At 37.0% G+C, this 24,737-nt stretch overlaps 1 protein-coding gene across 2 annotated transcripts in view; it reads right to left on the minus strand.

Moving 5' to 3' along the window:
- The window catches only part of OLFM3 (olfactomedin 3), a 52,868-nt gene that overhangs the window by 17,305 nt on the left and 10,826 nt on the right, over positions 1-24,737 (minus strand). For both annotated transcript variants that reach the window (XM_032696870.1, XM_032696871.1), the window contains exon 2: positions 691-837. In XM_032696870.1, coding sequence (XP_032552761.1) covers positions 691-837 — 147 coding nt within the window. The remainder of the gene's footprint in view (positions 1-690; positions 838-24,737) is intronic.

Here is a 24,737-nt window from a genome sequence, read left to right on the forward strand (position 1 = left end):
GTACTGCTGTGATACAATAATTATCACCTTGGTTACGTACAGGGAATGCAGAAGACTCATTTGTCTTTTCATGGTTGCACAATTTTTTCTGTTGATGCAAAACACTTCATTGATTTTACTATACATGCAATAGTAGATAATACTGGAATTGATAATACTGGAATTGAGAATTGGGTTGTTGGGGGAAATTTGCACCACCAGAGAATGAATAAATACTAATATCTGAGGAAAAAGCAAATGAAAAAATTAGAACTGTCTTGTCTGCATAGTCTGCTTTCAAGATGCTGTCATGTCTATATCTCATTACTTGTTGGTAAGAGACAAGAAATGACCTTCAGCAGTCCCATATGATTGAAGCTGAAGCTGTAGTTTAAATCCCACAGCAGCGAGCTACTTTGAGGTGGGATTTGTAACTGCTTTTACACAGAAAAATCTGCCCTGGTGTGTAAGGAACTATCTGGGAGGAGTAAACGAGAGAAAAGATGCAACTTGGGTTGCGAAAGGTGTGACGTAAGGAAAACAGACAAATAATGATTGGGGTGAGAACGCTGGTAGGGAATACACTCTGAAGAAATATTTTTATTAAATAACTCTTCAGTAGTTCATTATATATTAACTTTAGAGGGAAAGGAGTAGATTTATGTGGGAAGTTTAATAATCAAGAGGAGGAATTTTTTTTGGAAGACTTACCTTCTCTAGCAGTTGTCTGAGTTGCCTGCTTTTGGCATCTCTTGAACATAGGTTTTGTTCAGGTGCAACAACAGTGCAAATGCAACGGCCATCAGGATCCTGGGCTGAACTATAAACTTGCCACCCTTCCTTGGGACTAATCTGAGTCTGTAACAACAAAATAATAACAATAAAAGGAACTGAGCACATTTTTTTGTTTGAAAAAACACTATCTCAGAATATTTTTGTTTATTTTTGCAATACATGTTTGCAATGAGGTTCCTCCCAGTAAGCAATTATTGCTCTTAACTAATTAGTTTGGTAGTTTCGCAGTTTTGCCGTATCTCACACCTTTGCAGTAGCTGTCTAGAAGTGTCCAGGACACACTGTTTCCAGGGTGGATGAGAACAGTATTTTGCTTGTGATTCAGCATAAACTAGTTGATTCAATTCTTTGCAAAAGGACATTACAGTTTTCATCAGCAGAGAACAAACATGTCCTTTCAGCCTGAATGACTTTTACTTTAGACTAATGGAAACAACAAAGACAGTAAAAGCCCAGCAATCGAGTGCAGTGTGTGACTCAGGCGGGGAACTGGCTCTGCACAGCTCAGATGTGCGTTATGGGTTTGCCCTTAAAGCCGCACCACGTGGGAACTGTTCTCCATCGCTGCACACACACCAGAGGGAAGAGAGGCTTGCTCAGGGTGGCACTGAAAAGTGCCTGGTTAGTTCAGGTGAACGGGGCTCATGGCAAGCATGGCACAGGGAAATTAAGACATTGCACATCCTTTACTGGGACGGGAGAATTCTAGAAATTCCCAAACTGTTGTTTTTTACAGCAACCACGATCGAGAAAGAAAGGCAAAAAAAATCACGTCTGCTTGCAAAGCAGCCTAACACTGCACTGCATTTAAAGTTTGTGTGGGAGTAGGTATCTGTTTAATGGGATGTATAGAAATGGCATAAGAATGAGAGGAAGTGATAAAATTAGAGGATTGAAAAGATTCAAGTGATGGAATTAAAACCGATAGATACAAGAAGTAATTTTTAACTCTTTTTAAATTGTAATATAATGTTGTGCATTATTCTTTCTGATTAATATAGTATTGACTACTGAATTTCATGATACAGATGCTAATGGATGCCATTGAAGTAATTTTGGACACAGTTGGAATCAATTACTATTTACATTATAAAATTGTACTCAGTGTCACCAGAGAAGGTCATTATTCAAACTGGCAAGCTTTGATATTGATGCTTTACTGGCAGCTTAGTGCAGAACGAGTTGTAGAGTTCCTCACCTCAGAAGAGGTGCAATATCTCTATAGACTGAGGTAAGAAAAGAGCACTGACTTCACAAGTGACTCTTCAGAAGTGACTCTTCTGAAGAAGTCATTAAAGCTGACAGTGACCTTCTACTGCAGAGTTAACAGAAAAATCAAAATTGTGTTGTTCCTAAGTTTTGCAAGGAAAAACAGTGTGTCACACTGTAGATGACTTGATGAGCTGAGGGAGCTGAGCCTTTTCAGCCTTGAGAAGGGATAGCTGATAGAGGACCCTATCAGTGTTTCTAAGTATGTGAAGGGAGGGTGTCAAGATGGAACCAGACTCTTCTCCATGGTGCCAAGCAATAGAACAAGAGGCAATATGCAGGAACTGATGCACACATAGACCACCTCAATATGAAGAAGAACCTTCCTGTGCAGTGACCACGCACTAGAACAGATGACCCAGAGAGGTTGTGGTTTCCCTCACTGGAGATATTCCACAACCCTCTGGATGTAATCCTGTGCAATGTATTCTAGGAGAAATTTGAGCAGGGAGATTGGACCAGATGACCCACTGTGGTCCCTTCCAACCTCTCTCTCTTTGACTGTAAAAAGAGAAACTTGCCCTAAGGTTTGCTAGAAAGCTATATCCAGAGTTCAGTGCAAAATTATACTGGTGCTCTCTTCATCTTAATTTTTGTGGCAAAGGGAATCTAGTTTAAGACATGGAGAACAATAAAACAAAACAAAATTACACCTGCAGAGGCAATTTAAATTGTTTTTGAGCAGCTACTAAAATTGTGAGCTTGAACAAGCAAAGACTTTCAAGGATGTAAAACCCTTGTAAAGTGTAAGCTCTATTTACTCCGGTAGTTTCCATGATTTTTTTTGTAGAGCTTATGCCCAAGCAGTGTCGTCATGCAAAAGCATGGAAACAAAATTTTTGTTGAAGTTCTGGAACATATTCAGGACGTAAGAGCTTCTGATTCCTTTAGAAATTAATATAAGTTTATGAAAAATTCTCATATTTGAGCCTTATACCTGCTATGTTTAGATTGGGAGCAACTGATTTTACTGCATTCAAGTAAATTCTCTACAGTGGAGAACGTGTGAGAAAGCAGGATCCTGCACAGTCTGTAGTAAAGCCATTATAATCCAGACTGTGTTATCAAAGGTACTTATATATGCCAGTGACATAATGAGTGTCCCTTTTGGCTTTATCTAAGGGAAAAAAACCCCCAAAACCACTTCATTGATTAACTTAGCAGATATTTTCTTATAGTGTCTAACAAACACTTGATCAAAAAAGGTAGCTGCTATTTGGGAAAATATTTCTCTTAGTGAGAGACTGTCAGGCCCAACAGGAGTGTGTGGTTATTGACTGCCCATGCATAAATAAGCACTTGCATAGTACCAAGCAATTCAGGCTACAGTTCTTTGCAGTATTCTATGGTTCCCTGTACTTGGGGCTTTAGGGTTCCTTCATTAATTAAGATGAGTTAATATCAGTGATTGCGAGAGAGAAAAACAAGCACATGTGTGGAGGTGTACTTTCCTTTTTTTTCTGTTATTTTTTTAGTTTGACATTTAATCCCTCAAGTAGAAACTGCTGTGCCATGCAGAGAAAGAGCCAGAAGGCATAAAAACCTTAAAGGAGATACTGCATCTGCTCTTCAAATGCAGGCTTATTGCTGACAGGCCTTAGTAAACAAACAAGAAAAGAAATAACAAGTGGAGAACAGCAACAGTAAAAACTATGCTAGTTCTTGAAAATCTGGGGAAAACAGAGGAGTCCCTCTAAAGCCCAATATTAACCACTGCCTCGGCAGGCTGCTCTACTATAGGATTACTTCACTTACCTCTAAATGATTTATTTTTTCACTTGCCCTCATATATTCTGCTTAAACTGTTATAGCTACCTCTGATGTTACTATAGTGATAGGGCAAATGGCAGTACTGTACTTAATGTGTTTGCTTAAATATAAACAGTATTTTACAGTTTGTCTTGCGATTTCAATCCTGGGACTAAAACAGAGCTCAAAAGAGGATGCCCTTTACCTGACCCCTTGTCCTTCCAGCTGCAGGGAGGAAACTGGGAGGTTTTGTTCTTTTTTACCTTGTACAATATACACAATTTATGAGCTATGTATGTGCTAGAAGAGAAATTCTGGAGAAGTGTGTGTGCTGCAGTGTTCACTGGAGAAGCTGCCAGCGGGTAACTCTTGACGGCAGTTAAAAACACATCAGTGATGACCCCAGTATTATTGAGCACTTGGAGCACAGAGTCTCTCAACCAGCATCTAAAGTTTAGAGAAAGGCAGCAGATTTACAGGGCTTTTATATGCAAAAATAACCCCATGATTGAAATTCATATTTTCTTTACTTGGCAGATGTTGCCAAGATCATATAATCAAGTTTTTATGATGCTTTCCCCAGCTCTCCTGACACTCCTGCTACCCTTCTCGAAACAAAAAATATTCTTATAACTCCAACTCAAGGAGTGCAAAGAGCATTCCTGAATTAATACTTACGAGGAATTTATATCAGCAGTACCTTGTTGTAGCCAAGGGAAGCATGACAGTTTTACACTACTTGAAATCTGGACATGTCAGTGTAAACACGTATAAACCTGTAGATGTGTATAACTATATATATATATATATATATATATAGTTATAATAGGTAGTGTACCTCTCATAGTTGCAACTTTAAAGTTGGATATAAATGCGATTGTGAACTTTTACTTGTAATATCATACTGTCACAAGATCTAGCAAAATATACTGTAGCTCAGTGAGAACAAGTCACATTTAAGGAAAATAAAATAGAGCTTTTTCTTGTATTCTCATCTTCTTGCTGCTCTAAAAGACAAAAGAATTTTTTCTTACAACATAATTAATTTTGAAGTAGTAATATTTAAAGTCTAAATACAGTGATTTTCTGCAGTAGTGTTTTTCCTGCATGCATATATTCAATTCATGAAATGCTGATTAGTAAATGCATCATTTTTAGTTATAAAAACAAAACTAAGTTCTGAGGATTAAGAACTACTATACAAATAGTTACATTTATATTTTATATAACATACTATTATGTAAACATCTGATTGCAGTTGCAGAAAAAGATACACAGACAAGAGTGTTTTACTAAGCATTTAGGAAAATGACGTTGGAGTTTAATTTATGAATACCAGTATAGTGTTCCCTCTTGTCCAATTAAAGTGTTACTTGAATATTTAGGCTTCTTATGAGTAGTTAATCATAGCTTTTTTGTAAGTTTTCAGTAACAGAGGCTGCTGTATATGAGCATCAATGATACAAAGTGATATTTGTAATTCGTATTATTCCTATTATCAATCTTTCTAAATTCTGGTATCCAACCTCCTGGTACCAATTTGACTTATTATACAGCTATTTTATTTGCTTAACTGTACTCCAATAAAGAAAAATAGGAAAGAATCAGACCCTTTGGATATTGTAGTGAATAGTTAATATGTAACATTATATAGTTTTCAAAAAGAAACCTACTGCCAAATAGAAATTTTCTTTATAATGCAATGCATTTTTCTGGGGCAGTAAGCATAGGAAGAGAAGTGTAGACAAATAAAATGACATTTCTCTAGTCTTTTCAGAATTCCATGCTCAAGATGAAGGCATTTGTTCTTAAATATTTAAGGATGCTATTTTAAAATCTTTCCTTGCATAGAAAGACTGCAACATGCTCACCAGTGTGCACTTTTATGATGCCCATAGAGAAACATGCATTAAGAGATGATAGGAAGATTAGTAGCTTAAAAAGAGATTTACAAAGAGGCAACAAACTGAAGCTTTTGCTGGCACTTTAATACTAATTCAGCAACATATCACAGCTACTTACTAGAGTATCTGAAGTGGTTATTCTGGTGGTATTTAGTCCTACCAGAGATGGGAGAGTTTGGGACATCCAGTTAGAGATCATTGCTATGGTACTGAGAACAGCACCAAGCTTCAGCAGTGGAGGACTCATTGCTGTGGAGCTAATGAGTTTTCATAGTGAGTGATTATCATCCCAGAGCAGGCTGGCAGTGAGAGGCGTGACTGCAGCACACAACATCCACAGCATGAAAGGAGATCAAGCTACCCAGATTTAATCATCCATTAAAAACACTCATATCCTCATTTGCCCTCTTCTTTCTGCTCCAACAAATACTTGTGACTATCTTATTCTGACCACTAAATAAACAATCTTTTCTACGCCAGTAATCACTGCAGTTTCTAGTGGGAGATGGAATGGGTGAATTATCTCTTTATAGGTCCTAGACAGTCGATTAGCCCTTAATTAATTCAGTCCTTGCAGAGTGGTATGTATTCCTGTCTGAAATGCAAAAGCCCAAGCACAAATAACCCCCCACTCCCCATCATTGCTTTGGTAGAAAAATGCTCCAGTTTGTTTCTAAATGGCACTGTACTTATCCATGGAGAATGGGAGAACTCTCAGCCTGCCCATCAAAGCACCAGAACCCTTTCTGGACCTTTCCTGATTTGTTGATCTCTCATAAATTACAAACAGCACTGATGTTATTATTTGCAGAGCTTGTTATTAAGATATTTGTTGTTCATAAAAGAACAACAAAGCAGTAAAGATTCATATTTCTCAGTGTTCTTGTTAGTTTACAAGTTTTTATATCAAGAGTTACTGCATTACTTCCAGCATTGGCAGACTCAGCATGTCTTCATTGCTGCTTGGATAGGATCAGAAGATAAACTGGGGGTTGCACATGTAGCATTTTTGAGGTTTCTTTTGTCTCTGCTGTTAAATCTGTTGTTCTCTCTCTAGTGCTGTAGAATGATCTCCAGGTTCAGTAGCAATTTATCTTATTCATATATTTAGCAAGTGTAGGGGGGGGAAATAAAAAAAGAGTGTAGAAATCATTGTGTCATTGGGACAACATTTTAAGAATTATTTCTAAAAGAAGAAGTGCTGAACAAGGATTTCTAATAGCAATTATTGAAGAGAAAAACTTGCTTAAAAGTTTGCAGAGAGCCAGGCTACTGCATATCCTCAAGAGGTAGTCAGGAACTTTGTTTCTGAATTTGCTTCCAAAAAACTCTGTTTTTTCTTACAGAATGTTGGCAGTTTGTACAAGGGAAACCTGCATGTAGTGAAACTAAGGGGCTGTATTTTTATAGGTGATGTCATTGTGAATGTATTTATTAAAGCTACTAAACCCCTGCAAATGGTTTTTCAGATTCTCAGAGCTCATACACCAATCAAGGCTAGGTATTTCTCTTCCAGCATTCATTCCAAATTATTTCCATAAATCTCTGCAGTTTAAAGACACATGGAAAATTAATTTTTTAAAAAGAAACTGAAAAACCCCATTAAGAGCTATTATATAATCTTATAAGAAGTCTTTCAGTGATAGAAAAAAGAAAGAAAATCTGTGTATCCAAGTATGAAATGTTTTCTGGTAGTTACAGAGTAAGCTGAGCTGTGAAATGCTTCAAATACTCAAAAAAGCCTAATTCACTGGAGAAATGAATTTGAAAACAGCGAAAGAATATGGATTTGTTTATGTAAAGTTTCCACACAGGAACACAGGCTTTTTACTAGTTTCTCTGTATATATAAACATTACAGTAAAAGACCAAAATATGAAAAAAATAATTAAATACTAAACATATTTCAGTTTTATTTACCTGTAGCATATTTAATTCACACACTAGTTTGGTGTACTTTGACTTATTTCACATACTTTATCCAAAAGTCCTGCGACAAACTAGGGCTGTTTTCTCCAGAGAAGTAGAATTGTTTTAGAAATATTACCTTATAGTTACTGATGGTTCTTTTTAAGGGCAGATTGAGAGGTATGTGCCCTGTTTAGAGAATATCCTTTCACCAGCTCATCAATGACATTCGTAAGTCAGGTGTCTCCACCAATAGTAGCAGTATTGAGCAAGGAATTTTTAGTCTGTTGTCCATTCCATGCTTCTACACTAATGCTGTTGAGGTGGCATTCTTCCTGAAGAGGTCTTGGCTATCTACTTCATTTTTCAGGCTTCAGGAATGGAGCTTCTTTGGAATGGAGACATTGCTTTTAGAGAACATTTTCCCGTGTTTTTCACACCTATTCTCTTGTGTTCTGCCATTAGCAATTCCCAAGCATACAGAATAACAAAGTAGTGTGTCTACAGAGGGCTTAACTCATGATGAGAACTGACTGAAATGGGAAGCAGGATGGGCAGTCTGCTTTAGGAAAGTCTGCAGTTAATTGAAACAGCAGGGAAAGCAAATGTGTGGGGGTGGACTAACTGAAATTAAAAGAAAACTTCTAGTGATTTCCTGCCATTTTAATTTTCAATAGCATTTACATTAAATACTCAATACAACCTCATAAGCTTTTCCCTCAAATGTGTGATATGATGATGGATCTAATAGAAGAAAAAGAGCTTTTTTTCTAGAATATAAGCAGGTATCTATTTAGTAGAGAATTACTGGATTTTAGAGAGACTCCTTTTTTCTTCAACAGAGGCTGGAAATCTGAATGCTTTTAGAGGATACTGGGATCCCTTGTCTTGCTGTGAACATCCACATGGCAGGGTGCAATGTTGGATGGTTCTGGGTCTGGAATTTGTTGCAGTTTTGCTGTTCTTAGGAAACTGTAGGGATTGCATATAAGAATTTATGCAGAATTCCTCCTGGAGTAATCCTTATGCTTAATGTATACTTTTGGTTTTCCATCCTTAAAATATGTAATATTCTGTTGAGGATGGGTGAGGTAGGTGAGTGGGCTTTCACTGAGAATAAATTTTAAAAAGTTGAAGGAGCTGAAGCTGAAATTCCTCATGAACGTATATCATATGTAATCTTTGACAGAGCTTGAGCCACGAAAATCAGAAACTTCTGTTGTAATTTAATAAAATAAGCTGGCTCTGACTGCAACTAGATGTCAGAAAACAGAGACCCAAGATACTTAGAATAGAGACCATTTAGACTCCGTGAAAATGGCCAGTATAACTGACCCTTCCTCTGGCTAATGCATGCTTACAGCTCTTGCAGTCAGCATTTACAGACCCTTAAACTGAGGGTTGCCTGTGGACTGTCACATTTAAAAGCCTCAGGTAAATTTGTTCAGTCCCTTTTTAAAATCTCCATGAATCTGCAAGTGAGAAAGAGACAGAAATTAAGACAGTAGAAAAGTGGAATTCCATGTAAAAGGGGAATCTGTGTTTTGGAAAAGTCTTAATGGGCTGTGTCTGTGCTTATGAATACAACAGGGCTGGGGCATGGGGTTGGACATTGGCCCGTAGCAAACCCTATTGTTGGTACCACACCCCCTGATTACCTTTTCCTTTTCTGCCAGGCCATGATTTAGGGTTAGATGGTTTGGGCATGGATGCAGCATTTCGAGAGGGAAAGAAAGTAGTTTTGCTGTGTGGAAAGGAGCTGTACTTCAAGGTCCAGAAAGCATCTCATCTCCATTTTATTTAGTAGCATGGCTGTATTTGCATTTGGCCAAGTGCTGTCTTTGGAACTGAGAGCAAAGAAACCATCTACTGTTTGATTTCTGCTGCATTCTGACAAACTGGTCTTCGTCTATTATGTAAATCAACAGCTTTACATTACAGAAATATTTGGCTTTATCCTCCTGTATTTCCCGATGCAGATAATTATCAAGACTGACTCATGAAAAAGTGAAGTGGAGAGGGTTATCCTGCTGACTTGCCCTTCATCCCATGATGTTTCCTACAGTCTTTGGCAAGTCTCTTAAACTGTCACATCATACTGATTCCCTCTGCTAACACATCGCTGTTATTTCCTCTATAGGGATGAAAAAGAGAAAAATTCTTCAGAAGTCTAACCTAGTGCTCACTCCCAGTGGTCTGAGCCTCACAGGCTATGGTATATATAGATACTAATCAAAAGTTTATAGGTTTAACCAGCATGGCACTTAAAGGCATTTAAAGGCTGGAGCATCCTACTGTTAGGATTTTCTAACAATGGTGGCATTAACACCATTTCCCTCCTGACACATGAAGATCTCTTTCTGGAGGCAGAAAGACTGAGAAGGAAAATTGTGTCTGTTCAGAAAGCACCACATATTTCCCACAAAATCTTCAAAAAATAAGATTTTGTGAACACGTCTCATTTCAAGCAAATCCATTTTTAACGTATACTGCTTCTTGACTCCATCCTGGAAGGACTAGTTTACTTGTAAACAGGGATGAAAGCATACAAGGAGTATAAGTGAATATTGAGAAAATTTCGTGGGCAATCTTTCCTGCAAGACAGAGGAGTTAATCAGAATGCCATGGCCAAATTCCAGAAGTTAACTATGTTCTGTCTAGCAAAATGCTTCCTGCAGTTTCAGTTGGATACTATAGTGTGTTCTTAAGGCTGTAGTGCTTTGAATACAATGAAACAGGTGCTGTGTTTTGCCTCAGAGATGGCTGCATTTTAGCAGTGGGTAAAACAGTCTATGTACGTGCTGCAAAGCATGATCTGAGATCAAAGATGCCATAAAATACTTTAATGTTTAAATAAGGGTTTAGAAAGAAAACACTTGCTATTTTGTAAGGCTGTAACTATCCTGGAAGTTTCTAATTTGAATAATGCTGAGAAGAACTCAGTTCTTGGACTGAGTTGGTCTTGGACTAATAATGGGTGATTTTTCAGTTATTACAGACCATGATTGCAGCAGATGAGGAGATGGTGGGAAATGGCTGGGCTTTGTGTTCCTTTGCAGTCACACAGAGGAATGTCTGATCCCACAGGCTATGGCAGTGAAAGGGAGCAAAGCTTTTACAGCACAGTAAGCAGTTCTGACATCAAACTGATCAATGACTTAGCCCACACAAAAATTCATATTTCAGCTTCCGAACGCAAAGCGTTCTGAAAAAAATATCAGTACACATCATGTCAGATTACACTCATTCTTTAACAGTTGCATTTTATGACCAAAGGAAACAAGATCATTCCCAATTTAGGAGATGACTGGAAATTTTGCAGTTTTGCAGGGTTTAATGAGCTGACAACAGAGGAGTATAAATGACGAAGACTCAGGCGATACCACATCAAAAGCCTTCTGTTTACTGACACTCTCCATAACCTATATTTTTTAAATGGCTTTTCAGCAGTTTAAGGCTATTTTTTATCACTTCCAGAACTTAATCCCTGTGTGCAGTCATAATCCTCTGTTTACAATATCAAAATCAAAAACTATAGACATCACTATTATCTCACAGGAGAAAATTCTGACGTGTGAGGAGTGGGCATCAATGAATAGCTTAGAAGCACAAATTTCATTTAAGAGAAAAAGGTTTCTGTCCACACGAAGTTCAATGCAGGCATTTTCCTTTCTAGCCTGAATTAGGGGAAATTCACTAATTAAGAATCACAAAGTCAGTGAGTCTTTAAAGGACTGCTTAGCAATGTGATTATGAAGAATAAAAATTCATTGGCAAAGCTGGTGAAGTTTTACATAAGCTTTTAGATCTAATTAATAAAAAAGGACCAAGATTTTGATTAATGAAGGCATTTACATAACCTTCAAGATTTGATATTAATTTTACAGGGAGATTTAACTAACTTATTAGCAAAGTGACAGAGAAATTTAATAAAATATTTCTACGAAATCTTGTAATTAATTTCTGCAGCTTGGCTAACAGTGCTACAGAAAGTGAAAGAACTATTTACACAAGGGCAAAAAAAACTTAGGACACACAATTGGTGCTGGAGCTCCTGAAAAGTGTTTTCAATCCAAAAATCTAATTTTAAAAACATGCAGAAACTCACATCAAGGACCACAAAACAAGAAAAGGAAATTTCAATCGAAACGACTGTACAGTTCAGACTATACAGTTCTTTTCTGTATTTTACAGCCCCCTGTCCTGACCAAGCAAAAATTCTGTTCTGATTTTTTGTCTTACATTAGTGTGCTCCTAGCCAAGGTTCATATCTTCTGCTTTTAAAAAGCATCAAGACGTTAAACAGTAACAGTAAAAACTATTAACATGAAACTGGAAAATAGATGGATATATTTTATCCAATTTGTCAAAGTGCAGGTCGTGTTAAGGCAATTAAATAGCAATAAGAAAGCACTAAGGACCATCACTGTTAGCCTTGGAAATCCATTTTAAATTTATAACTAGAATAAATTGATTTAAAATCTATATAAAAAGAGACGGTTTGACAGAAATAGGAAGATGCTGAATGAAAATTCTGCGGAACTCAAAAGTGGGAAACTGAAGAAGCTGCATTTCACCCACGCTTCTTTTTTATTGACTTTTTGCTTTTGATAGACTAACAAATTATTGCTTATTTGTTTTCTTATAAATACAACACAGTCAATCTGTCAAAAATAAGGAGAAAAGTGATTCCAGATGGAACACACCTCAGCCAGTGCTTAGGGAAAATATTTGTCTTTTTTGGAGCCAGCTGGAATGCCACAGGGCTATTTGCAAGAATTCTTTTTTTTCTTTAATATGTAATGCAGGAGAAAAAAAAGTGAAAATACACTCTCTACCATAAAATAAGGCTGCTGTAGGGAAATGTCTGCTGTCTGTGTTCTTATTTCTCATAAGCTCTCTTGTGGTCAAAAGGGAAGGAAAGCAGGTACATTAATGCATGGTTTTAGCAGTGCACCATCAGTAGTAACAAGAAAACTTGCCTAATGGACAGACAGTAACAGATAATTTTAAAGATGTTGGCTTTGTCAATAGAAATAAGCCCCAATAAACCACATATTATCTTGTTGCAGCTTCTCATCTACTTCAGACTGCTTAGGAAACAGAATTCTGTAGATCTTATATTTGATGCAATGGATGACTACTTGAGCCTGAAGACTGTTAATAATACTTTTCAAAATTATCTCTGTTGGGAGCTCTTTTTGTTTTACTACCACACACACGTTTTACAGATAATACAAGACATATCCTGAAGGGTGCTTCAACTTAAATTTATACCACATTTTCCTGGAAGGATTTAAGGGTAGTTTTAAAATAAAGTGCTAAATTTTAGCTCTGGAGTAACTTCATTAAATGACAGTCACTTTGCAAATGGTTTTTGCTCATTATAGTCAAATAATCAAAATCAGTTTAAAGGCAAGGTGTGACTTGCAAGATTTACACAGGAGGTACATAACCGTTCTTTTGGTTTGGATAGATTACCTTTGCTCACGTTGTTAAGTTCTGCACTGGAGTGTGATTTTTGATTCATTGTTCAGCACACTAAGGATACAGATGAGTTATTTCATGAGTTAAAAGGAAATTCAGTAGATAAAGTTAGTGACATGCACATTTTCCATCAGTAGTATGATGAATTAAAAATATTTTGATGAATTTAAAATATTAAATTTATCATTGGAGATTTTGTTTAATGTCTTTGATTCAAAGAGAAACACTTTGGAAAGCTTCCCTTTAATCAGTTGGTAATAGGTGAAAGAGACAAGTCAAAATGACTTTTTGATCCTCAGATCAAATTAATTTGCTTTACATAAATGCAATAGTTTATTAGTAACCTGAATAAATTCTTTTTTCAAAGAATTTAGAATAAATACCAGCTTATATTTTAATTCTTTTGAAAAACTGATAAGAGACTTGAAATATGCTTATTTTGTTTGACAGGTTACTGGATATACCCATACTCTAAAAGCAACACAGCCTGTGGTAATGCTCCAGTGCCTGGGAAAACAGGCTACAAAAACCCACTTATCTTGGGACCTTCAAACAATCTTGTTTTATCCTGAGATCTAACCTAATGTTTGCTGCCTTTCATGTTTGCTTATTGTTAAGTTACATGTCTGAGCTGTACAGAAGCTGTTTGAAGTTCTTGTGTTTCTGATTTTTCCAAACTCCTGGTTTCTTAAGCCATATAAATTGCTGAATTTTTCTCTTAGCAAACCATGTTCTCTGTCTGTTGGTTCAATAAGTGACATAACATCTTCCTAAAAATTTTACATAGCTTATGTACGCACATGGACGTAGCACACTCCCTTAACGTGTATTAGTCTTCTGTGCTACAGTTTGCCTTCTGGATTTAAAACAATTGAGTTCAGAATGAGACTTACAGATATGGATCTTTTTTCAGAAGAACTCTGTAATCTGGCTCCAGATTTTCCATCTTTCCTTGCAAGGTCAAAGACTTTCCTAGGAGTTGTAACTTGAGGGTACTGGTAGTGAGAAACTGAGGTATCAGACTGTAGACTTAGCTTTGCTAAGGTCTAAGCCTTCCTAGTATGGACTTTCCTAGTTGCTCCTTGAGGGTATGATGAATTGCCTATAAATGAATTTTGGACTGTGCATTATGTGCATTATCTATAAGAACAGATGGAAAAACACAAACTAGTATCTCGATCAGTGTTTCTTGATGACTTTCATTCCTATTATGAATTCCCAGAAATACAGGAAATGTTATGGCTAAAAATCCCTTGAGCTGATCATCAGTCTCAGAGACAGAATATATTGGATTTGTAAATAATTCCTTTCAAAATGTAACAAGATAAGATAACACATCAAAGCAAGGAGGCAGAGTGGAGGAGATAGGAAAAAACTGGTTTACATGGAAGATGAGACACTTCAGCTTTTACCTCAGTAGCCTTGTGCTCTAGAGACAACACTGGAAAGCCAAGGCTGAATGTATAAATATTGAATGTACAAGTACCATCTAGATATAAATGCCATTTATGCTTTTTACTCCTTCTGTTTGCACTCTGAGTCTTGGAGGAATCAGTGTTTAATTCAGAAGATATTGTTCCTGCATTGCTGCAAATTTATGTTGTTCTGGACTTGGCAAGGATGCTAGAATCTAATTAAACCAGTATGGGAATGCAGGTTGGGAATCAGTAGATGCAAGAGATTCACAAAAAGACTGGCAAAATCTCTTGCTTTGACTCAAAAGTGAGGTATTAGAAGTCAGATGTATTAAGCAGGGAGCAAGTGGAGTCTCTAGTGCAGCTTGCTTGGCAGTCAAAAGAATGTGATTATAATAGCTTTTTAGTGGGGTGGAAATATCCAATTTCCCCAAGGATCAATCTGGTTTAGCAGTGCAGACTTTCTGACTTCATATTCTAATGCTTACTTCACAAGATGCCTCATTTCTCCTTATGTAATGAATTGGAAACAACACTGTTTCAGAGCACAAAGTGCAAGTACTGCTCCATTAGATAAAAGAATTCTCAAGAACTTTCCAAATAATAAAAGAGAGAAAACTGGCCCTAGAGTCTGCACGTGAAAAATTTCAAGTTTTAAATATTAGAGGCCTGTAAAGAACATAATCAAACATATTATTTATTTGTGAGACCATGTGAGGAAAATAAGAGTGGCTGATATGACTATACAGACCCTTTAAAAATGAAACAGAAACTGAAAGGGCTGACAGTTGAGAATACCAATATCTTGGAAAAGAAAAGCACCCTTGAAGAAGAACGTGGTCTATTACTTAAAGGTGTTACTTATGCATAAGGTGTATCAGCTGCAATGTAACTGTAACATAGTACACTGTCCTGTGCATTATGAATGTAGCCATTAGGATAAAAGCCTTCCAGCATTCATACAGTTACTTTGCTGCACAAAGTCAGTCTTTAGTAATTATGAGGAATCTAAGGCAATTTATAGTCTATACTCATAATGTAATTTAAGCCTTCTGGGTTGGCAAACAGTTGTCTGCAATCTATTGTAAAAGAGGGAAAAAACCCCAACTTCATAGCCTAATACGAGATTAAAGAAGAAAAAAGAGAAGAAGAATACAAATAAAAACAACAGATTAAACCAGAAGGAAATGTATGCAGTAACAGAATAACATGAGATTTAATGGATAATTCTGTCTTAGACTATGGACAGTCAAGAAATCAGAGAGGCAATGGGTGTTTAGGCTTACAGCAATCAATCTGGAACATTATTATTGAAAGCTGAACGAGGTAATACTCTTTATTCCTTATTCTATAGTGACACTTTCTTAAGATTTTTCCTCTGCCTAGCATGGTGTTCCTACTAGGTAACATGCTAACCATCTGCCAAAGAAAACTGCTGTAGCTCAACACTGAGCTGTTTCACAGAGAGAATGAAACACAAGTGTAAGAATGAAGGCTGACATAAATCAAGAAACAGGAGCTTTCTGGGTTTTGTTAGCATGCCTTGGGACTCTAGCTGTCCTGCACTGGTTGAGAAAGGATGTCTGAGCATGGAGTGCTCTGGATTATATGACTCTCTTGCTCTCTGTCTTCTCAGACCTCTGAGACACTTGTTGGCATCGCAGGCTCAGCTCTGGTTTCTGCTAAGATAAGCAGGTACTCCTGGCAACACCAAGGCTGCAGTGATTTATGACCACGTCAGCCCTTCTGTTTTTTTACTGGATATATGTTAGCAGTTCCTGAAAAGCAAACCTGTAATCTTCAGGAAAATGCATCAGAAATGCCAAGCTCTAGTACTGAAATACAAATTTAAGGGAAAAGGACTCATTACATGGGATAGGGCCCCACTCTCCTGGGAATAGCTTAACACCTGCCTGCCCACGGGAAGCAATGAATTAATTCTTTGTTTTGCTTTGCTTGTGTGTGTGGCTTTTGCTTTCCCTGTTAAACTTTATCTCAACCCATGAGTTTTCTGGCCTTTATCCTTCCAATTCTCTCCCCGATCCTGCTGGTGGGGAATTGAGTGAGTGGCTGCGTGGGGCTTGGTTGCTGGCTGGGGCTAAACCATGACACCAAGTCTGATTTAGTTTTACTGAAACACAAAGAAACGTACATATGAATAAAAATTTCTCTAACAAGTACCCAGTGAAACATCTTTCCTTCCAATCAACAACCGAAGAGAATTTTCTGCTATAAACTATTTATTCTGAAATCATGTAAGAAAACCTCATATTTCACCTTATGGAACTTGACTGATTGTTATTTCAGCATTTGTTTTTCCCTACTCATGATACAGATTCATGGATATCCTATAATTAAAGGAATATGCACAAGACTCTGAACATGGGTTCTGCCTCTGCTCTTGAACTAATATATAAATTACTGGTTACTCTTAGGATTTGAAAAGAACCCTTAGGTTTGAGGAACCTGTACTGCACTTTTTAAAGAGTTTTATAAAATATGTTATGAATTTATAAAAATGTGTCGTAATTTCCATCAATTAGTACATTGGTACTTGCAATGTTACATGATCAAATATCATTGACTTCAAAGATATTTGTGTTTTAGTGGGTTTCTGAAACAGGAGCACTGAGGTAAACCTTTCCAGGGAAATGCATCCTGTCCCATACAGAAGGGAAGAGCACTTTCAGAGAATAGAAACACCCGTACTTTCTGAACAAGACCTTGCACAGTGCTGAAGGCAGGAGGCTGAGGTTGTTTTAATGCAACATCCTGTCAGTTGAAATACAAGTGCTCTGAAAAACTTTTCTCAAAAACAGAGGGAAGTCCCTGCTTTGGACTATGTTTCTAAAAAACACAATATGAACTATCATCTTTTGTAACTGAGACAACACTAACAAAAAAGTTCATGAACTGGAAGTGATGTAAAGCCTAAAGGGGAACATAAGGCATTCCAGTTACATTTACAATAATGTTCCTGAACTATAATTTGTGACAGTTGATCAAGCACTAACTTGATCAACTGTTTTCCTTTCTTTTCTGTAGCACCGTATTTAGATCTGTTCAGTCACACCTGCACATTTCATTAGATAGCTCAGTGAGTGGTTACAACTTACGAATGAGAACTCTGTAATGCTCAGATGATAAATTCAGTAAGTGATTTTGAAGACTTTAGAGCAAAAGAGAAGAGCTGCATGGCCTGAAGTTTTTGTTAGTTTGAGACAAATGTTGTTCATTTCACTTTTGAGGAAAGCTCTCGTGACATCATCTGTCAGCATAAAGCACTCAAATTTCAGCTGTATTTCTAGGATGATGCAGGGCTGAGAGTTTGTGATGCAAGTATGTTCAGTTGTTCAGTTTTGGAGAAATGGGTTAAATGTCTTTTTGAGCTTCTGTTTATAGTTTACTTTCTATGATTATGTGATTGTTCTGATGAAAGCAGGGAGCACAAGACTTGTTTCTGGGTGGAGGGAGTGAACTGTGAAGGAGAAAAATTTCTGAAGTAACCAAGAGACTTTTCCTCTTTTCATATGACATTACAAGGTGGAGGGGGGTGGGATTCCCCCCAAATACTGTTAAAATGAGTGATGTTCTTAGAGGGCAGCAGAGTGACAGAAAACAAGCTCTGGTCCACTAAAACCAGTCAAACAGAACAATGGTGGTATCTTAGTACAGATAAGCTATGCCTCTTAGCTTCTCCTCAAATCAGTAATTCATAAGTTTTTAATCTTTTTAAGACACTGTTTCATTTATGTCTTTTCTTTATGTTTGTATATGAGCCCAGACTAAGAATTGAGGAGAAGGCACAATGAAGGTTAATGGAGCTCTTGGGTTCAAGTAACTCATATGAAATAGAAATAATTGACTAAGAGGAGGTATAACAAAATCAAATCCAAAAATACTTCATGCAGAGTTCATAAGAGACTAAATAACACTTTCAGATAGCTGCAATGCAATTTTGCCAAAATGAGATAAAACAAATACCAAGTGTCAGAGTGAACAAAGGAAGGGTCCCTCCTGTGTCCCTTTAAAAATATATATTTTTTCTGCATTATTCCTCTAGTGTATAGGGAAGGAATAAGAATGGAAAGAGCAAGAAACATTAAAAACCAAACTGAGCTTTGGACCATTCCTTCACTCCTCCAGTTGATACAGGAGTATATATTCCTGAAATCTCTCATAATTCGAAGTCAAACACACAAACAGAATTCTCTCTCTTATTTTGGTAAACATGTGAAAGCATTATGAACTCAGCACCATATTGTGAGATCAGCTGTGTGACTGCTGAGCAAAATAAGGAAGAATGAGTCCTGTTCTTTTGTTCTTCCCACAGGGAGCTATATAGAATTTCAGGACAGGGAGGAATACAAGAACAATTCTCTTCCCAAGATAATCTGCCACTGCAAATGAGGCAGTGTGACAAGAATAGTAAACACTTTCTTACATTAATAGCAACAATTAACATCTTTGGAGGAAAGGGGGAAACAATTCGCACTGTTCATATAATAGTAAACCCATCTAATGATCATTAAGAATTGGATCCCCAGGGCATAATTTGTAGGTAGATGATCTATATAGATTCCAAAGGCTTTCTTCACAATCCTATAAAGAGAGAAAGAATGGTCTTCGTTCATCTGGAAATGAGTTGTACTCTACGTGCTAGAAAACCTTGAAGGGTTTGGAACACAATTTTCATTAAGGACAGGGAATCAACTTGTGTCAGTTGGCACTTTCGTCTTTTCAGGTTCAGTCAGTAAAGAGCAGACTAATTGTCCAGTGAGGGTTTCCTGACAGGCATACTCTGGAAACTCCATGGGGGTGGAAGCTGTCACAGCAGTGCAGTTAATCAGCCATCTCCTAAGTGCCATAGGAGTTTCTCAGAGGGACTCCACAAAACTGCTTCATATGGGTTAACAGGAGGTTATCCAAGCTCAAGTTCTTTGTTCAACCAAATTTTAATTCACAGAAAGGCACTAAGTATTTAAGTCTGGATCAAGTCTGACTAAATTATTTTCCATTTCATTGTCTTTCAAATTGCTCCTTAATTTCTCTTTGGTAATAATAACGATTTTAATTTAGACAGACACTTTAACCTAAGGCTGTCATAGTATTTTAGTGTGGTCAGTCCAGCCCAGAACAAAGAGGAGTTCTAAAAGCTTGTTACTTTCCATATGATATGAACAATGTGTGTTCCTGTCATGGTTATGAATCTACAGTGAAATTCCTAAAACCCTGGAGTGACAGCAATGGAGGTAGAACTGAATGTGACATCTACTGATTGTAGCTGAATACACCTGTGACAAAATCTAGCCTGTAAGTTGTAGATTTGGAATAATACAAATATAACTCGTGTATGACTCAGTAGCATGTCTATATGCACTTCACAATGTATGGAGAATTTAAGTGCATGTGTGAGACAACCTCAAATAAATGCACTTTGTTTCTAGATTATGTACAATAAATACTAAACACTAGGTGACAACATATTATCTAACCACTAAACATGGTACAGGTAATCATATACTAATAATGTGAGGCCATTGTTATGCAGAACTAAATCCCTAAATTCTTATTCAGTTAGACAGAATAAGGATTAAGGATTTTGCTCCATATTGTCTCTTCGCCAAACATAATTACTTAGTTGCGAGTGTGCACGGTAAAAGAAATCATGTTGTCTGCCACTGTGTACAGAAAGAACAGAACTATTCTCTTTTTCACACTCTGATATTGCACTGTTCTCAAAACAGTCTCTGAAAATTGAGCTGAAAAAAGCAGCATGAATTCAAACTACTATATCTGTGTTTTGCAGATTGCCAGTCCTGGCGTTGGCAAATAATGAAACAGTGTCTGCATGATAACTAATAGAAAAATGATGAGCAAAATCCTTTCCAAATATAAATGATGTTTAGTTCTATAAGCTTTTCTGTGTATGAAATGCAATTCTGAGCATACCTTAAGGTGGTTGTTAGTGGTGACTCTAAGCTTTAAATGTCAGCATATTATGCAATTTACCTGTCTTCTCAAAAAGTAGTGAGTCCCATTGTGTCTTCTGGTATCTAACTAACCCTGACGTGACTGCCTTCGGTGTGGTACCTTGTTTACACCACTGTAAAGGATGTCATGATTTTGTTCTCTGGACATTCCTTTTGCTCATTGGTTCACTGGACATACAGAATGAAGACACTCAGGGTGATTTTTTTTCTTTCCAAGTATAATCAATAAATATCGTTTAGGGGGGAAAAAAAATCTTTATCAACTTCAAGTAACCTGTAATAATGGACATGTCTGCTGGAGTATATGGGTTTATTTGAATATTAAAGTCTTACCAGAACTAAATATGGTGGAGCAGTTTTATTTAGCTAATGATGAACAGGGACTAAATAGAATAACTTTCTTTGTTAAAAATCTTTCAAACAGAGGAGAAAAGGCAATTGAGAATTCCACCACACATAAACCAGCTAAACTTTGCTTCAGCACTAGAATGGGTCCTGAGTCAGCCTGACTGTCACCTCTGGTGACAGTAATGATGTGAAAAATGCCTTGTTATTTCAGCTTAGGATTCCTCTAGTGAGGAGGAGGGAAGGAATAAAATGGGGACAAGGATGTTAAATAAGGGTGGTCAGATTCTGTTTCATCTAACTTTTTAGTGCTGTGCAGGTGTCAGTCCCAGGCACAACCAGTAATTACTGGCTTGGGGATGGCAGGATCAGTCTAGACTCAGTAACATCACAAAATTATAACAAAGAATTTAGTTAGAGTCAGATCCTCAACTGGTATAATTGCCTGTTTGACTTTTGACAGCGCTTAGGGGCTGCAGCATCTCTCAATTAGAAACAGAGACCAGAGATAAAGTAATTTTATGTTATCCTCCTGCACCATATACAAACGGAATGGCCAAAGCAAAAGGGGTACAAGTTCTGGCATCCTAAGTATAATTCTTTTTTGTTCTTTTGAAACATCATGAATCCATAGAATCATCCAAGCAATATGGTGCCTGAAAAGATCCACTGTCGATGGTTCCTCCCTTTAAAGTGCGATCACTTTGTCTGGTATTAATGAAGAAATTAACTCCCATTTATGCTTTCCTGATGCTCATATATGGGAGCTCACAAGTTTCTTTTTTTCCTTTAATGAATCTTTGGAAATGACAGAGCAAAAATATCTAAGAAATCCAAACTATTCTCCCCCCTCCCAGGGAGTAATAGAAAAAGAGTACTGAAATAGGAAAATAAAATAAATTTTTTCCCCAAGAACTTGATTTGGAGTGCAGTGTGATTGTGTTTTTCTGATAAAATGTCTTATAACTCTGCAGCAAGAATAAATAAAAACCGTAGACCAGTTCTGTAGGACAGAGCTTGTAGGATCAGATGCTTCTCTGATGTTCTTTGGCTCTAAGTCACTCCATAGTCTTTGTCACTGTTTCCCTGCTGCAGTGCAGACAGTGTTTGCAACTCCATTGATCCTTGTGCAGAAACACTGGCCTAGGTGTCCTAATGTATTTTAGTTGTACCGCAGACTAACTTAACTACAGCACATTCCTTTTCTAGCTATAGAATAAGGAAATTTATGGTCTTGATATTGTACTATATAAATGCCTTGTGAATCCCATAGTAAAAGTCATGTTATTTACTCTTTCTCATAGGAAGATATATTGTTTCTTCTGCAGTAGTGTATGATATCCTCAAAAGACAAAACTCTGGACACACATCCAGAAGAGGATGGCTTAGCAGTTCCTAGAAAGGCAGTGAAAGATAGTGCAATTCAAAGCAAATTCATACTGAATCTGTTCATAATTGCATTCACAGTAGGCCTACAGAACATAAGCATTGGAGTGTGTTAGGCTCTATCATACTCTCCTGAGAAGTGCTGAGAATGCCATTATAGTTAAAAATAGACTGCACTGTATACTCAATAATAAGGCTAAGCAGATAATTTGATCTAAACAATTTAACAAAATTATCTTCCTCTTTTACTAGAATCAGTTGGCAGAGAGAGTACTATTTTCAGCAACATTTCTATAAATAATTCCTGGTGTGTAGCTATTTTATGAATAATTCACAAGTCTGAAAGCTGAAATTTGAGCTACTTTGGACTGATAAGCCTTAAGTATATTGGTATTTCTTAAGTGAGTATGCAAAATTTGTTACCCTCCATAAATGCAAGTAAAAATATAAACTTGTATTAAAAAATATATTACAGTATTCACTAATGTGCTACTCCATCATTGATTTTGCTTGCTAGAAAAGTAGTATAAACAATTTTTAACCTAGGTTTGTTTAAAAATTGGAATAACTATTTGTGGAAGATTTTATTTCTGTTTTCTTTCCTATCTGCTGAGGGCATTGTGTTAGGAAAGAAAAATATTGAATCATTTGATATTATTCATCCTCATTTCCTTCATAGGCATCTTGTGCTCATGTGCTTGTCTGGGCAGAGATAATCTTTGATGGGCATAAGCTTGCTGACCTTGCCACAGGTGTGGTAACATTCTAATTCACAGCTGGCTGACAGGCAGAGAGAGGTACAACCACAGAGCTTTCTTTAGACACTCAGCAGTATATTTTTTAATGAAATATATCCCAGTCCCAATCTATTTTCATACCGTTAGTCTTATTTTTATTAATAGATCAGTGCCTTTGTGAAAGACAAAACAGTCCTCAAGATATCATCCAACTTTTTCAGATATTTCCATTTTCAGTGTTTCCAGGCTGTTCCCAGTAGAATTCTTTCTTTTATCCTCACACTGTTACATTTGGGTTTCTTATCTTCCCTTTCTAAGCCTATTCTTCCTACTTTTCAGAATATCTAGTACATTTTTCACAATGTGTCCACTATTTAGCACATTCTGCTAAGTCCTTATTACTTTCATCCTTCTTTTCATCACAAGCTCTCACTGTATCACAGCCTTTTCAACTGAAATTGATTCTACACTTTATTCTATAAGGCTGATATCTCACGCATTCAGCATTTATAATGTAGGCACTGTTTCAAATGACACAATTCAGAATTAACAATTTTGGTGCCATTTGACAACTGAAGTTTCAAGGTAAACAGTGCAGGTGGTCTAGCATATAGCTTTGAATTGGATTTAGAGCTCATTTTTAAGAGTCAGCAGTGGCACAGCCTGTATAGACAGTTAGGCACTTAAGGGTTTGTTCCCAAGTTCCCATTACCTCCAGTGTTATATCTGGTCTTTCAGCCAGCTACTCTTCAAGGAAGTTGATCTCCAAGCAGTCTTGTAATTAACAGACACCATGGCACTCATGCTGTGGGATAAACCTTGTCATTTTGTCAGGCAAGAATTCCCCCAACATCAGGGACTGTAGGTCTGGGCACACCTCATGAAAACAGAAGTGCAAAGCCTCACTGACTGGAAATGGGGAGGATGTGCTCTGTTTGGCATGAAGATGTCTCTAACTGGATGCTGTCTAACTGGATGCCACCAATTTTAAAATGTTCTGAACTCAGAGTTCAGCAGAAAATGCAGGGACTCTGAAGTAACATGCCTGATCTGCAAATGTGAATTTTCTGACTGGATATAATTTTTAAAAAGAATTAAAATGAGCAAGTAGATTATTTAAAATATTTCTTCAGATTATGTTTAAGTTGATGGTGGTAGGTATGCTGACCATTAGCTCCTCATGCTACAGTCCATACTTTGTTCAAGCAGACTTATATTAAAAAATGGCCTCCCAAAACAATGAATATATAAAAAAGGCACCTTTAAGCAGTGGTGGGTTCTTCAGCCTCTCTTCACTCCCTGCCATAAAGCATTTTAGTAAAACTGATACTAATTGGAGTAACTGCTCCAGAATTTGGATACATGCCCTTGGAAGTCTAGCTGAAAGTCTTTGCAGTCCAATGAACAAGTTACTAGATCTGTCTGTTATGGACTTTCAAGTAAAATCAAACATATATGATGCATGAACCACAATCGTGAATTCTTGTAATGCTGGGATACTTTCCTTAGGTAAACAGTGCAGTTGGCTTGACATGCTCTTATTTGTAGCTCAGAGGAATTTATTTCAATTACTTTAAAGATAATAATAGAAATAATAAAATTCAGCATATGAAATGATATAGAGGGGACTGGAAGAATCTGTCAAAACTTAGCAAAACTCTTTAAGAATCTCTCAAAACCAAAAGATATCAGGTTCCTGGAAAAAGCAGCCATCCTCTAAAGGCAACTAAATACTGCAAACACAAATGCCTTAGCTGTAAGGGGCACCTGT

The sequence above is a fragment of the Chiroxiphia lanceolata genome, chromosome 9 (genome assembly GCF_009829145.1).
Source record: "Chiroxiphia lanceolata isolate bChiLan1 chromosome 9, bChiLan1.pri, whole genome shotgun sequence".
Taxonomy (NCBI): Eukaryota; Metazoa; Chordata; class Aves; order Passeriformes; family Pipridae; genus Chiroxiphia; species Chiroxiphia lanceolata.